The sequence below is a fragment of the Syngnathoides biaculeatus genome, chromosome 16 (assembly GCF_019802595.1).
Source record: "Syngnathoides biaculeatus isolate LvHL_M chromosome 16, ASM1980259v1, whole genome shotgun sequence".
Taxonomy (NCBI): domain Eukaryota; kingdom Metazoa; phylum Chordata; class Actinopteri; order Syngnathiformes; family Syngnathidae; genus Syngnathoides; species Syngnathoides biaculeatus.
Window position 1 is genome coordinate 19,385,638 of NC_084655.1, and position 12,085 is coordinate 19,397,722.

The 12,085-nt window shown below is 44.5% G+C and overlaps 1 protein-coding gene across 12 annotated transcripts in view; it reads left to right on the forward strand.

Moving 5' to 3' along the window:
• The window catches only part of LOC133513943 (dedicator of cytokinesis protein 7-like), a 32,169-nt gene that overhangs the window by 12,497 nt on the left and 7,587 nt on the right, over window positions 1–12,085 (forward strand). For 2 of the 12 annotated variants that reach the window (XM_061845053.1, XM_061845051.1), the window contains exons 15-45: window positions 362–479; window positions 1,055–1,125; window positions 1,256–1,394; window positions 1,493–1,594; window positions 1,677–1,763; window positions 3,376–3,607; window positions 3,731–3,895; window positions 4,006–4,178; window positions 4,653–4,754; window positions 5,266–5,352; window positions 5,534–5,629; window positions 5,706–5,846; window positions 5,960–6,073; window positions 6,163–6,333; window positions 6,839–6,978; window positions 7,069–7,238; window positions 7,351–7,496; window positions 7,589–7,771; window positions 7,840–7,966; window positions 8,056–8,140; window positions 9,538–9,634; window positions 9,708–9,842; window positions 9,961–10,113; window positions 10,216–10,374; window positions 10,486–10,586; window positions 10,657–10,849; window positions 10,935–11,078; window positions 11,210–11,341; window positions 11,425–11,439; window positions 11,703–11,828; window positions 11,900–11,989. In XM_061845053.1, the coding sequence (XP_061701037.1) occupies window positions 362–479; window positions 1,055–1,125; window positions 1,256–1,394; window positions 1,493–1,594; window positions 1,677–1,763; window positions 3,376–3,607; window positions 3,731–3,895; window positions 4,006–4,178; window positions 4,653–4,754; window positions 5,266–5,352; window positions 5,534–5,629; window positions 5,706–5,846; window positions 5,960–6,073; window positions 6,163–6,333; window positions 6,839–6,978; window positions 7,069–7,238; window positions 7,351–7,496; window positions 7,589–7,771; window positions 7,840–7,966; window positions 8,056–8,140; window positions 9,538–9,634; window positions 9,708–9,842; window positions 9,961–10,113; window positions 10,216–10,374; window positions 10,486–10,586; window positions 10,657–10,849; window positions 10,935–11,078; window positions 11,210–11,341; window positions 11,425–11,439; window positions 11,703–11,828; window positions 11,900–11,989 (3,994 nt within the window). Of the gene's footprint in view, window positions 1–361; window positions 480–1,054; window positions 1,126–1,255; window positions 1,395–1,492; window positions 1,595–1,676; window positions 1,764–3,375; window positions 3,608–3,730; window positions 3,896–4,002; window positions 4,179–4,515; window positions 4,755–5,067; window positions 5,204–5,265; window positions 5,353–5,533; window positions 5,630–5,705; window positions 5,847–5,959; window positions 6,074–6,162; window positions 6,334–6,838; window positions 6,979–7,068; window positions 7,239–7,350; window positions 7,497–7,588; window positions 7,772–7,839; window positions 7,967–8,055; window positions 8,141–9,537; window positions 9,635–9,707; window positions 9,843–9,960; window positions 10,114–10,215; window positions 10,375–10,485; window positions 10,587–10,656; window positions 10,850–10,934; window positions 11,079–11,209; window positions 11,342–11,424; window positions 11,610–11,695; window positions 11,829–11,899; window positions 11,990–12,085 lie in introns of those variants that run through there. The other 10 variants (XM_061845052.1, XM_061845050.1, XM_061845056.1 and 7 more) reach the window with 7 other exon arrangements.

Consider the following 12,085-nt stretch of genomic DNA (forward strand, 5'->3'; position numbering starts at 1 on the left):
TTGATTCACGAAAAGATGTTTGGATTAAGATGTTAGATTAAGATGTATCTTAATTTGAAATTAACATGCAGTTGCCAGTTCAGTGAACGCTTCTTGTTGGTGGGAGGGGCTGCTCAAAATCAGCTGTTTCAAAATATGACCAGAAGTTACCTCTAATGTTTGAAGTGGCCAGGGTAGGGTCACTTTCACCAAGCGCAGCCCATTCTGGGTCACACTAGTCCTGTGTTTTTTTTTTTTTTTTTTTTGCTGCATGCAAGCATTCAATTTTTTTTTTTTTTTTTTTTTTTTTCCTCCACCTCTGTACAAAATATTAATGAAATCAAATTACAGCTTTGGCCTCTGTCCCATTTCCGCTTGTCAGGAACCTGCTCTACGTTTACCCGCAAAGTCTGAATTTCAGCAGCCGCCAGGGCTCCGTGAGGAACATCGCCGTGAAAGTTCAGTTCATGGCGGCCGAGGACCCCAGCCAAGCTTTACCGGTGAGTCACCGCCTTCCTTCTTCGGCATGAGCGGATGCAATTCCCATCGCAAAGGACAGCCGGGGGGCAATGAAATATCATATGCTCGTCTTTTCTGGAAGCGCTTCAAAGTGGAGAAAGAGGTGGGATGAAGGAAAGTTTAATGACGTTTAGTAAGCTGTGTGAAGATGGATTAGTTTACTTGACACATAAACTTGAATTTGAACCCCTATACTTAGAAGAGAACCTGTCCCTTCTTAGTATGTGCCATTTTAAGCCTGTGTGAGAGCCTACTTTGTTGGCGTGTTGTTGTTTTAACTGTAGCCAGTAAAACGAACTTGGAAGTGCAGGGACAAACTCCCTTTTTACATAGTTATGTAGACTAATGAGATTTTTTAGATTTTGGCTACCATATTTAGCTAAAAGTCCATTAGGAAGATGTGATGCAGATTTACACCAGATGTTACCCACAAAATTAAATACATTTTTTGAGATTGTGAATGACTGTAGAGCATGTATTGATCTTGAGCTTTTTGGTTGACGACGCCGTGTTATCTGCGCCATCTATGGATTTTTAAAAGCATTGCACTGTGCAGGTCATCTTCGGGAAGTCGAGTTGCGCCGAGTTCACGAAAGAGGCATTCACCCCCATCGTCTACCACAACAAGTACTGTATAATGCTTTTCCTTCCCGTTTCTTAACCCACCCCCCCACACCCTTCCTCACACTCGTTGAATTCCCTTCAGAGTTCCTTGGCTAAGCTGAGTATTTAACTCCCCCGCCCCCTTCGCCCTCAGGTCTCCCGAGTTCTACGAGGAGATGAAGCTGAAAATTCCTGCCAACCTCACAGACAACCACCATCTTCTCTTTACCTTTTACCACATCAGCTGCCAGACCAAACAGAACACTCCTCTGGAGACTGCTGTGGGCTACACCGTGAGAAACTTCCACCCACGCTCACTGTACTGTTTGATAGCTCCCTCCGTAGCCCGCCTGTCAGTAAGAAACGGATCTGCTTCTCTTTGCGCTCACAGTGGATCCCTTTAATGCAGCACGGTCGACTGCGCACGGGCTCTTTCAGCTTGCCCGTCTCTGTCGAGAAGCCCCCGCCCAGCTACTCCGTGCTCACCCCCGATGTGAGTGTGTTTGACAATGTCACCGCGAACGCTCAGTACGCAAAGTTGACTGAGTTAAACGGGTCGCGTGTCACTCTGGCAGGTTCAGCTGCCAGGCATGAAGTGGGTGGATAATCACAAAGGTGTGTTCAACGTGGAGGTGACGGCGACGTCCTCAGTGCACACGCAGGTATACAAATATCTGCATTACGTTCTGTTCTGGTTTTTAACTTGGCCGTGAGCGTGAAACATGCATTGGGTTTACAGTCATCGCTTAAGTGGGAAGTTGGCAGCAGAACTGAGTGTGACTCTTCTTTGAAGCCTCTAAGTTATGATGACTGCTTATTACCAGCAAATGAGAGTGGGTGTCACAATTTCGATTTGATTGAAAATGGATCAAAAGGAGCGTTTGCTTCCAGAATTGTAATCTTCAGTGTTTTGTTTCTCCTCTTGCCACCTCCTACGTAAAATATTACCGCTGAATGATCGGTTGAGTATAAACTGTTTTCCACATAACGTACACTTAAAGCATCTATAAATCATTGAGATGCAGTGTTTACTATTATCAGTAATAGCTTTTTAAATTTTGGATTGTTAAACCTTATTTGGATGTACTCCATGGTATGACATTTTGTGTATTTTTTTTTTTAATGCAATCCTGTGTGTAAAAGCACAATTGTTGAGCACCGTTGCTCTACCAATTTTAGCTCCATGTTGAAGAAACAACAACCTGCTAGGGGATTTGATTCAGCCCACCATATATTTCTAAAAATGAAACCTCGGGAGAACTGTCATTTAAAAAAAAAAAAAAAAAGAAATAGCCCCCAAATGCTTACCGTAAGATATTTTCTTAATTTTATTTGCATCGTTCATCCATTTTCTATAGTACGTGTCTTCTTTAGGGCCACAAATTTTGGTGAGAGATGGGGTACACCCTGGACTTTTCACCTGTCAATGGCAGGGTACATAATCTGTAGACAAAAAAACATTCACGCTCACATTCACGCTTACGACTAACTTTGAGTCTTCATTGAATTTAACCTGCATGCTTTTGGGACAAATGCGGAAGCAGGAGTGCCTGGATTTAACTCACATCAAGCACAGGGAAAACAGCGAAAGATTTAAGACCAAATTTGCACGCCTAACATCAGAACTCTAACAAGGATTCAGCGCATTGTTTTGCTGTCAGAAAATTGTTTTAAATGAATAACTAATGTCCATCGCGAGAAAGGATACACACATTTACGGATATTGAGTCATGTCCATAGCGCTTTTGCATTCGTCCCAGATCGCTTGATGCCACCAGATAGCTCCATGGTGGCAGGGGGGAATTGTTTTTCCAATTAATAAATTCCTGGGATTTATGATTTTGGATTAATTTCCTTTGTCTTTGTGGTTTGATCATTGCCTAATATATTTTCCTTGCCTTTAGTATGGCCCTCGAAAGACTTCATAAACACGAAAAGATAAAAAAATGTGCCCTGCTGCGCAAGAAAATTACACACCTGCTTTAGAAAAATGAATTATACATTTGTCAAAAGTGTTGTTTTAATGATAACAATACACATACATATAAATATGTAATAAATAAAACTGTGACCTATGCTTACAAAACAATGTTTATTGTCAAATGCTCAATAAAAACACAACAGTAGCACTGAGCAATGAAATTCTTAGTTTTCTAGTCTATTTTTGATTTGAAAAAGAATAATTATAATAATAATCCAAATATGATACAACTGATACGTACAATATTTAAATTTGTGTCTTGTAAAATATGTAAATAGTAATATATCCCCCAGGACCCCCACCTGGACAAGTTCTTTACTTTAGTCTACGTGCTGGAGGAGTACAGCTTCCCCTTCCGCCTCAAGGACGTCATCATCACCGAGGCCAACATGGAAGGCGAGCTGAAGGCCAGCATGGCCGCCCTGAGGGGAGCCCTGCTGGACACCTGCGTTAGGTTCCTACACCAGCTGCTCAACAAACTCATTCAGCTTATCGTCTACCCGCCGGTCATTGCAGGTCAAATTGGTGAGTGCATGTTAACATTGAACTCTGGTACCGCAGATTTATTTGATTTTTTTTTTTGCCCGTGAGCCATGTGTGCAATTTATCCCACTGCCACAATAATTATTGTTCTTGGCCCGTCTGCAGTAAATCTTGGGCGTGCTGCCTTTGAAGCCATGGCTCTCTTGGTCAACCAGATCCACAAGAATCTGGAGGGCAACCAGGACCAGCACGGACGTAACAACCTGCTGGCATCCTACATTCATTACTGCTTCCGCCTGCCAACTGCTGAGCCGGCAATGGCGCCGCCAAGTAAGCTGTTAAATCCAAGCAAGAAAAATAACTCGTATCGCTGTCCGAAACTTTTCTGCTCGTTGACGTGAGCCAAGTGACGGGTCTTTTCTCGGCATTTCTGCCAGCAGCTGGCACTCTGTCCTATGAGATGCCGTTGCAGTACGCCACCTTCTCCAGGGCGACGGGCCGTCCCAGCAGCCTTAACCTTGCCCGTTCAAAAAGTATAAGCAACTCCGACCCCGACTTGGCTAGCACGCCGGGTTCTCCTGACGAAGAAGTGCAAAGGATCATCGGCAGCAAGGTACCTCACTTTTATGTAGACGGTAATTTTTGATGACTCATGATGCCATTTTTCCTCATTTATTGATTAATTTTCACTTTTATTTTATACCCCATAGTTTTTGTCTGTGTGATTTATTTATTGGTCGTCATATTGAACTTGTTTATATCTTCCAAAGACAACAAAGATACGTTTTATGTACGTCATTTTCACTGCCTGTTTTTGGGAATATTTGTCTGTTGTGCTGCAATTACTGTTCTGCTTTGCCTCAATTATTTCCAGCAGAGTCACTTAGGAATTATGTTTAATTACGCCGTTTAATGTCACTTACGCTTTGTGCTTCTGTGTGTTTCTGTAGCTCCAGTCTCCCCCCCCTTCCTTACTTTCAGTTGCTATTGTTCTCCAATTTTTCGCTTTGATGGCAGTTACCAAACAATCATTCAATGTGTCCTTGCCTCCGGCCACTCTGTCTGCGCGTGTGTATTCTTGTGTCAGGGCATTGATCGCTCCCACTCCTGGGTAAACTCTGCTTGCGCCCCCGGGGGCTCCAGATCTGTGCTGCGTCGGAACCCCAACTCCAGCTGTGAGCTCAAGCAGGTGCAGAAGCTCCCCCGACCTTCCCACCCGTTCCCATTGCCGTTCAGAGCTGCACGAGTCTAGGACTTTAGATCGTAGGTGATAAAGAACCACATGAACGGATCGATCAAATGATATCATGTATGGTGTGTACACATCCTGCATTGATCTTCCCTTTAAGTCATGACATGTAGGCATAGCGAAGACAGAGGATGTAGAGGTGCTCTCGTCTGTACAATTTGCAAAAGCAAACAAGCGATTTTAGATTTTTCGTGCAGCCCTTAATTTGGTGGATCATCTCTTAGCAGTCCTTTCCTATCTCTGTGCTCCACAGGTTGCTTCTCATTCTGCATGCTGCATCCCACCCGCTTTTGTCATCACTTCTCTGTTGCTTCCCGAATCGCTTTTTGAGTTTGTTTTTGTTTTTTGCATGCCACACATGGTAGTTCCATTTGTCACACCCACTTTGTCCTCATCTGTACGTGTATTTGTGTATGTGTGTGTTCACCTCACCGTCATCACGCCGAGTTAGGCAAACGACCGCAGCAACAATCGCATGTCTGCCTTTCTGGACAGCGTGGCCTCATTTTCGGTCCCTACGAGGCAGTTTACAAAAAAGGTAAAACATGTTTACCAAACTAATTCATCAAGTCAACTTTTTGCTGTGATCAACTATCCTCATTGTCTTTCTTTACACGCATCTTCTAATTAATTTAACATTTCTTTGTGTGGCATGAATTCCGCACATCAGATTTCTCCTTACCTTCTGTAAAACCGGCTGTCTCTCGATCAATGTGTAGCTTCTCCACGAAGAGCTGGCTCTCCAGTGGGTCGTCAGCACCAGCAGTGTGAGAGAAGCGGCGCTGCAGCAGGCCTGGTTCTTCTTCCAGCTCATGGTGTGCAAGCTTTCGAGATGGCGCTCTTCCCACAGAGGGGACAGTGATGTTATCACAGAGCTTCTGTTGTTTGCAGACAAAAAGCATGGCCCAGCATTTGTTCCTCACTTCAAAATTGGACGTTACCCGGCGGCAGCGCTTCCCAGACCGCTTTGTGGACGACATTGCCGCGCTTGTCTGTGCCATCAGTGCAGACGTCGCCAGTCGATACCACAAGGTAGGAAAGACGGAGTTGATCTGGCTCAATAATCTTGCAAATGTGTGTTTTAGTATTGTTTATGCATGTATCCTCTTTTTTTTTGGGGGGGGGGGTGGTCTTCTAACGGTCAGGATGTGGAGCTTGTGGAGAGGTTAAATAGCAGTCTGGCCTTCTTCCTCAACGATCTGCTGTCTCTCATGGACCGAGGATTTGTATTCAACCTCATCCGCTCCTACTACAAACAGGTATCCCTGTTGCTCTTCGCCGCTGTATTTCAGTACAGATGCGCCCGTGCCTTTCGTCACGTCGCTTTGAAATCAACCTTGTGTCTCAGATTGGCAATAAATTCCACATGACACCGAACCCGAGCTCTCTGAATGCTCTGCGGATGGACTTTATGCGAATCGTTTGCAGTCACGAACACTACATTGTCCTCAACCTGCCTTGCTCTACTCTCAGCCCCCCGGCGTCGCCTTCCCCCTCCACGTCTTCCACCACCTCACAGGTACCGTATTTGAGTTAGGTACACCTGCACTTCATATAGGATCAAGATTTTTCCCTTGACAAATATGAGGAGAACGACTAATATTACTGAAGAGAGAGCTGAGACCCTCTGCATGTACAGTATTTCCGTATCTCTGTATTACACTGCCCCCAGTTGGATTAAAGTGAAGAAAAAATATGATCAGAAATGTTTATTTTATGATGTTTTCATAAAGTACAATATAAACTTTCATATTAAAGAAAATACATCACAAACATTTTTTGCCTTTTAATGTTTTGGGGTGGCTGGATTGGATTTGTCATTTCCACCTATTCTGATATTGAAAGATAATTTGAGATATGAGTGTTTTGAAATAGGGGTGTGGTCACCGAACCAATTAAACCAATATGTCAAGATTGTTTCAATCAAAACCGCTTTCCTTTTGGAACTATCAAATGTGAATTCAATCAAATGTATCTGCCACAGTTGCTCTTTTCTCATTTTTGTCTTGGTGTTGTATATGCAGAGTTCAGCATTTTCCAGCATGGCGCAAGACCAAGGCGTGGCAACCATGTTTGAGCTCTCGGTCCCATTCCGGCAACAGCACTTCCTGTCTGGCCTGCTGCTCACTGAGCTGGCGCTCATACTTGATCCTGAAGGAGAAGGGTAGCCGATGATTTGTTGCCTCATCAAGAGCAATTCATATTATTTGTGTCACTTGAATATTCTATGTTTCCTTTTTTCTAATCCCGACAGGGTTTTTTTCCTCCATAAAAAAGCTATTTGCGCCGTTCACTCCCTGCTGTGCAGCCACGATTGCGATCCCCGCTACAGCGACCCTCAAGTCAGAGCTCACGTCGCTCAGCTGTACCTGCCCCTCCTCTCCATCGTCACAGAGGCCCTCCATCAGCTTCATGACTTTTCGGGTCAGCGACCACTTTTTGGGGATATGTTCAAAATGTCCACCTCCTCAAGATTCACGAGCTTTATTGTCGGCAGTACGGCACCTGAGAGAGAGCTTTTCTCATTTCTTTGCAGACTCCACGCCGTCTCGAGTCCGCCATGCCCACGCCGACGATGCTGACCTAGACGGTAGCAGCACTATCAGTCAGTCTGTTGCCATGGCGATTGCCGGCTCCCCGTTGCCGCATGCCAAGGTTAACCCGTTTGCACTTCCCACAGTGGTGAGACTACACTGCAGACGTCTCTTATAAAACTTCAACTGCAATTCTATTCTTTTTACATTTTAATTCGCTTCCCGTGCTGTCTTCCCCAGGCCGGGCGTCAGGGCAGCTCTCTGTCTGCCGAGTGCAGCCGAACTCTGCTGGTGTGCTTCCTTTGGGTGTTGAAGAATGCAGACGCTGCTCTCCTGGAGCGCTGGGTGTCAGATCTGTCTGTGCAGCAAATCAACCGCCTGCTGGATCTTTTGCATCTCTGCATCTCCTGCTTTGAATACAAGGTTTACAAAATCTGAAGCCTTATGTCGCTACATTCATGTGCTTAATTTCTCCAATGACTTGCTCTCAGGGCAAGAAAGCTCTGCAGAGGATCAACAGCTTGACATTTAAGAAGTCTCAGGACATGAAAGCCCGTCTGGAGGAGGCCATACTCGGTACCATAGGGGCTCGTCAGGAGATGGTTCGCCGTTGTCGAGGTAAAAGATAGACTTGCAGTTCAGTGAAGTACGAATATGCGTCTGGTATGTTTATGTTCATGGAAATTGCGATGTGTTTACGCATGTAGAGAGGAGTCCCTATGGCAGCCAGGAAAACGTCAGGTGGAGAAAGAACGTCACTCACTGGAGACAAAACACAGACAGGGTCGACAAGTATGTTTGTTCTTTGCATACACTGACTACAAATCACAGCGAGCACCCACATATTTATGGTTCTGCATTTGCATATTTGCACATTTCTGAGGGGAACCCATGCTTTATTTGTTGGAAAACTCACCCATTTGCTGTTTTTCTGCCCAGGCCAAAGCAATGAAAGCATTGTTTTGTTGCTTGTTCTTGTTGTTGTTAGGCTTGATCAATTTTGTTGTTGTTGTTGTTGTTTTTGTCTTTGCGGTCAATTAATTCGCTTCAAACACACGGTCAAAATATATATATATATTTTTTGGCTTCTCTCAAGATGCAGCTATGAATAGCCTGTGTAGTCTTGCTATTCATTTGAATACCAAAACACGAGTTTAATGACTTAAATCATTTTTGTAAGGTGCTACTTGTTCTATTTGTTTGCCTGTGTGTAGCCCTGTCACAATATTTACTATATCGACTGATCGCTCAGTGGCGGCATGGTAATGGACTTGTTAGAATGTCTGCCTCACAGTTTTGAGGACCAGGGTTCAAATCCTTGTCCCGTCTGTGTATGCTTGTGGGTTCTCCCTGTACCTGCGTGGAATTTCTTCGCGCCCTCCGGTTTCCTCCTACATCCCCAAAACATGCAGGGTAGGTTAATTGAGGACTCTAAATTGGCCGTAGATTTGAGTGTCAACGGTGGTTTATCTGTTCCCTGTGATTGGCTGGGAACTAGTTCAGTGTGTACTCGTCTCTTGCCTGTCACTGGAATAAGCTCCAGCACTTCCGCAACTCTTGCGAGGATAAGCAGCTCAGAAAATGGATGGATGGCTTTATCAATCAACAAATAAAATTGACGTGATAGATTTTCCAGACTTGACTTGTTGTGTTGTGACAGGTGAAAAACACTTCGATATAAAATAAGGCATGAACGTAACTATAATAATGATTAAAAATAGAATAATAATAAGGCCAGCACTGACTATGATTTAAGAAGCATTAAAAAAAAACTATCATTTCTAGTGATGGTTTTTGAGGTAGTATATCGTCTTAAAAAACTGATAACCTGACCGGCCTATCCATGTGTAACGTCTTGCCAATTTTTGGAATCTAATACTGTAGGTAAGTCTCTTTGTTAGAATAATCATATAATAATAAAATAATGGTTTATTGGCACAAAGCTATCATTTATGTCGCATGTGTTCATGATTGTGCACATGCCAGATGAGTAGTTTTGATGCTTGATGAGCTTTTGCGGGTAACTACTCTACTGCCATCTCGTGGCATCTTTATGCATTTACAAACCAATTTCAGCACGGGTTTCAAATATTTATGGATTTTGGCTATGCATGGCAAGGATCCCTCCCTCTCTGTATCAGAGAACACATTTATAAGTACTGATCATTTGTATTTATACTTCAAACCAGGACTAAGGCTGAGGTGGAGCAGGAGTCTTTGGTGGATGGAAACCTGTCTACAGAGGCATCTCTGATAGTACTAGATACACTGGAGATTGTAGTTAAGGTATATTGACCTTCAATTATCCTTTAACGTTACATGATATGACCATGTTAATGTCTTTCATTTCCTTTTACAGACTGTGGTAGCATCAGAGCTGAAGGAAAGCGTGTTAGGCGGCGTGCTGAGAGTTCTTCTCCACAGCATGGCAGGAAACCAGAGCGCCCTCTTCCTGCAACACTGCTTTACGACACAGAGAGCTCTCGTCTTCAAGGTGTGTGCCGCATGGGCTCTGGAGTCCGTTATTGTGGAAACAAAATTTTGACTGCATTTCTAGCTGTGATTTAATAGATAATTACATGGTAGCAAAATGAGTGTTGATTTGCGTTAAGTTTCCAGAGATGCTGTTTGAAGAGGACACGGAGCTTTGCGCCGACCTGTGCCTTCGGCTGCTGCGCCACTGCAGCAGCAGCATCTCCTCAGTCAGAAGTCACGCCTCCGCCTCGCTTTACCTGCTCATGAGGCAGAACTTCGAGATAGGAAACGTAAGCACAGATGCTGCTGATCCCAAGCCAGCACACTACTGATGGTACAGTGATATGTCTGTGGAATTTGTCACAACTTGTCTTTTTTTGTCTTTGGAGCAGAATTTTGCTCGGGTAAAGATGCAGGTTACAATGTCGCTGTCGTCATTGGTGGGAACCTCGCAAAACTTCAACGAGGAACATCTCCGTCGCTCTCTCAAGACCATCCTGACTTACGCCGAGGAGGATGTGGAGCTGCGTGACACCCCCTTTCCAGAACAGGTATGGATAACCGCTAATCTTTTGAGCACTCTCCTGCCTTGGTGACACCCCCCGATACAGCACACATCACATGAATTGTGATTGTGCCAATTATTGCTCATTTTTTTGAAGGTCCAGGATCTGGTGTTCAACCTCCACATGATTCTCACAGACACTGTGAAGATGAAAGAACATCAGCAGGATCCTGAAATGCTTATAGATCTGATGTACAGGTAATATGATAAACATCAAACCCAAACCAATTTTTTTTCTGGTGTTTACTCTCACGCTTGATCGTTGTAGGATCGCAAAGGGCTACCAAAACTCCCCAGACCTGCGCCTCACGTGGCTTCAGAACATGGCAGGCAAGCACTCTGAAAGAGGGAACCACGCCGAGGCGGCTCACTGTCTTGTCCACAGCGCCGCTTTGGTGGCAGAATACCTCAACATGTTGGAGGATTGCCGCTACTTGCCGATTGGCTGTGTCACCTTTCAAGTCAGTGCTAGGACAGAGAGATAATTGTGCCCCTCCACCCAAAAAGCGACGCTGACTCTTGTCTTGTTTTTCTACCCACCCACAGAATATTTCCTCCAACGTGCTGGAGGAGTCAGCTGTATCAGATGACGTCCTATCACCAGAGGAGGAGGGTATTTGTGCTGGAAAATACTTCAGTGAATCAGGCCTGGTGGGCCTCCTGGAGCAAGCAGCTGCCTCCTTTAACATGGTGCGACTAACATTCTCGCGTTAACATTCTGGCCGGCCGGGCTGTTAACGCAACACACGGCCGCAATATTAATACGGCCAAAGGGCGTCATGTGTGCAACGGTGTACTTCCTTTTTGTGCTTCAAATCTAGGCCGCCATGTATGAGGCCATAAACGAGGTGTACAAGATTCTACTACCCATCCATGAAGCCAACCGAGACTTCAAAAAACTGGCTACAGTCCACGGGAAGCTGCAGGATGCCTTCAACAAAGTTTACAACCAAGTAAGCCGCAGGATCACTTCCAAAAATAAAAAGGCACTTCAGGTTAATTCTTGTGTTGTCATTTTTCTTTTCATCTCTTGCAGAGTTCAGGATGGGAGGTAATAATTCAATGTAATAAAGTAATGTATTCAGAATGTTAAAATATTTAAACAATAATAGTAGTACTTTATGATGCGTAAAAAGTGCTTTGCACGTTCAATTAATTTCTATTGACATTCTCTTTCTTTGTAATTGCTTGGTTTCACACTGCCAACTGTTTGATTGACGGGTGAGTGACATGAGATGTCTACACTTATATTATTTTTTTCATTATCGCAAATAAATGTGACTGATTACCCTCCCCGACACCCCCAGCGCTCAGAGGATGTTTGGCACCTACTTCCGGGTGGGTTTCTACGGCTCTCGTTTTGGGGACCTGGATGAACAGGAATTTGTCTACAAAGAGCCGTCAATCACCAAACTGGCTGAGATCTCCCACAGACTCGAGGTGCGCCCATTCCGAGAGAAACCGATTGAGACGATGTAAAGATACTAAAGAGGAACCTCTCTGGCATGCAGGAGTTCTACTCCGAGCGGTATGGGGATGAGATGGTTGAAATCATCAAGGACTCCAACCCGGTGGACAAAAGCAAACTGGATGCTAACAAGGTAACACGGGCTGCTCATCGGGGGGTTGCCCCAGAGGTGTGCAACCAACGGCAATTCTCAAACCAAAAATGAATCGTGAGAAAAGTCCCACTTAAC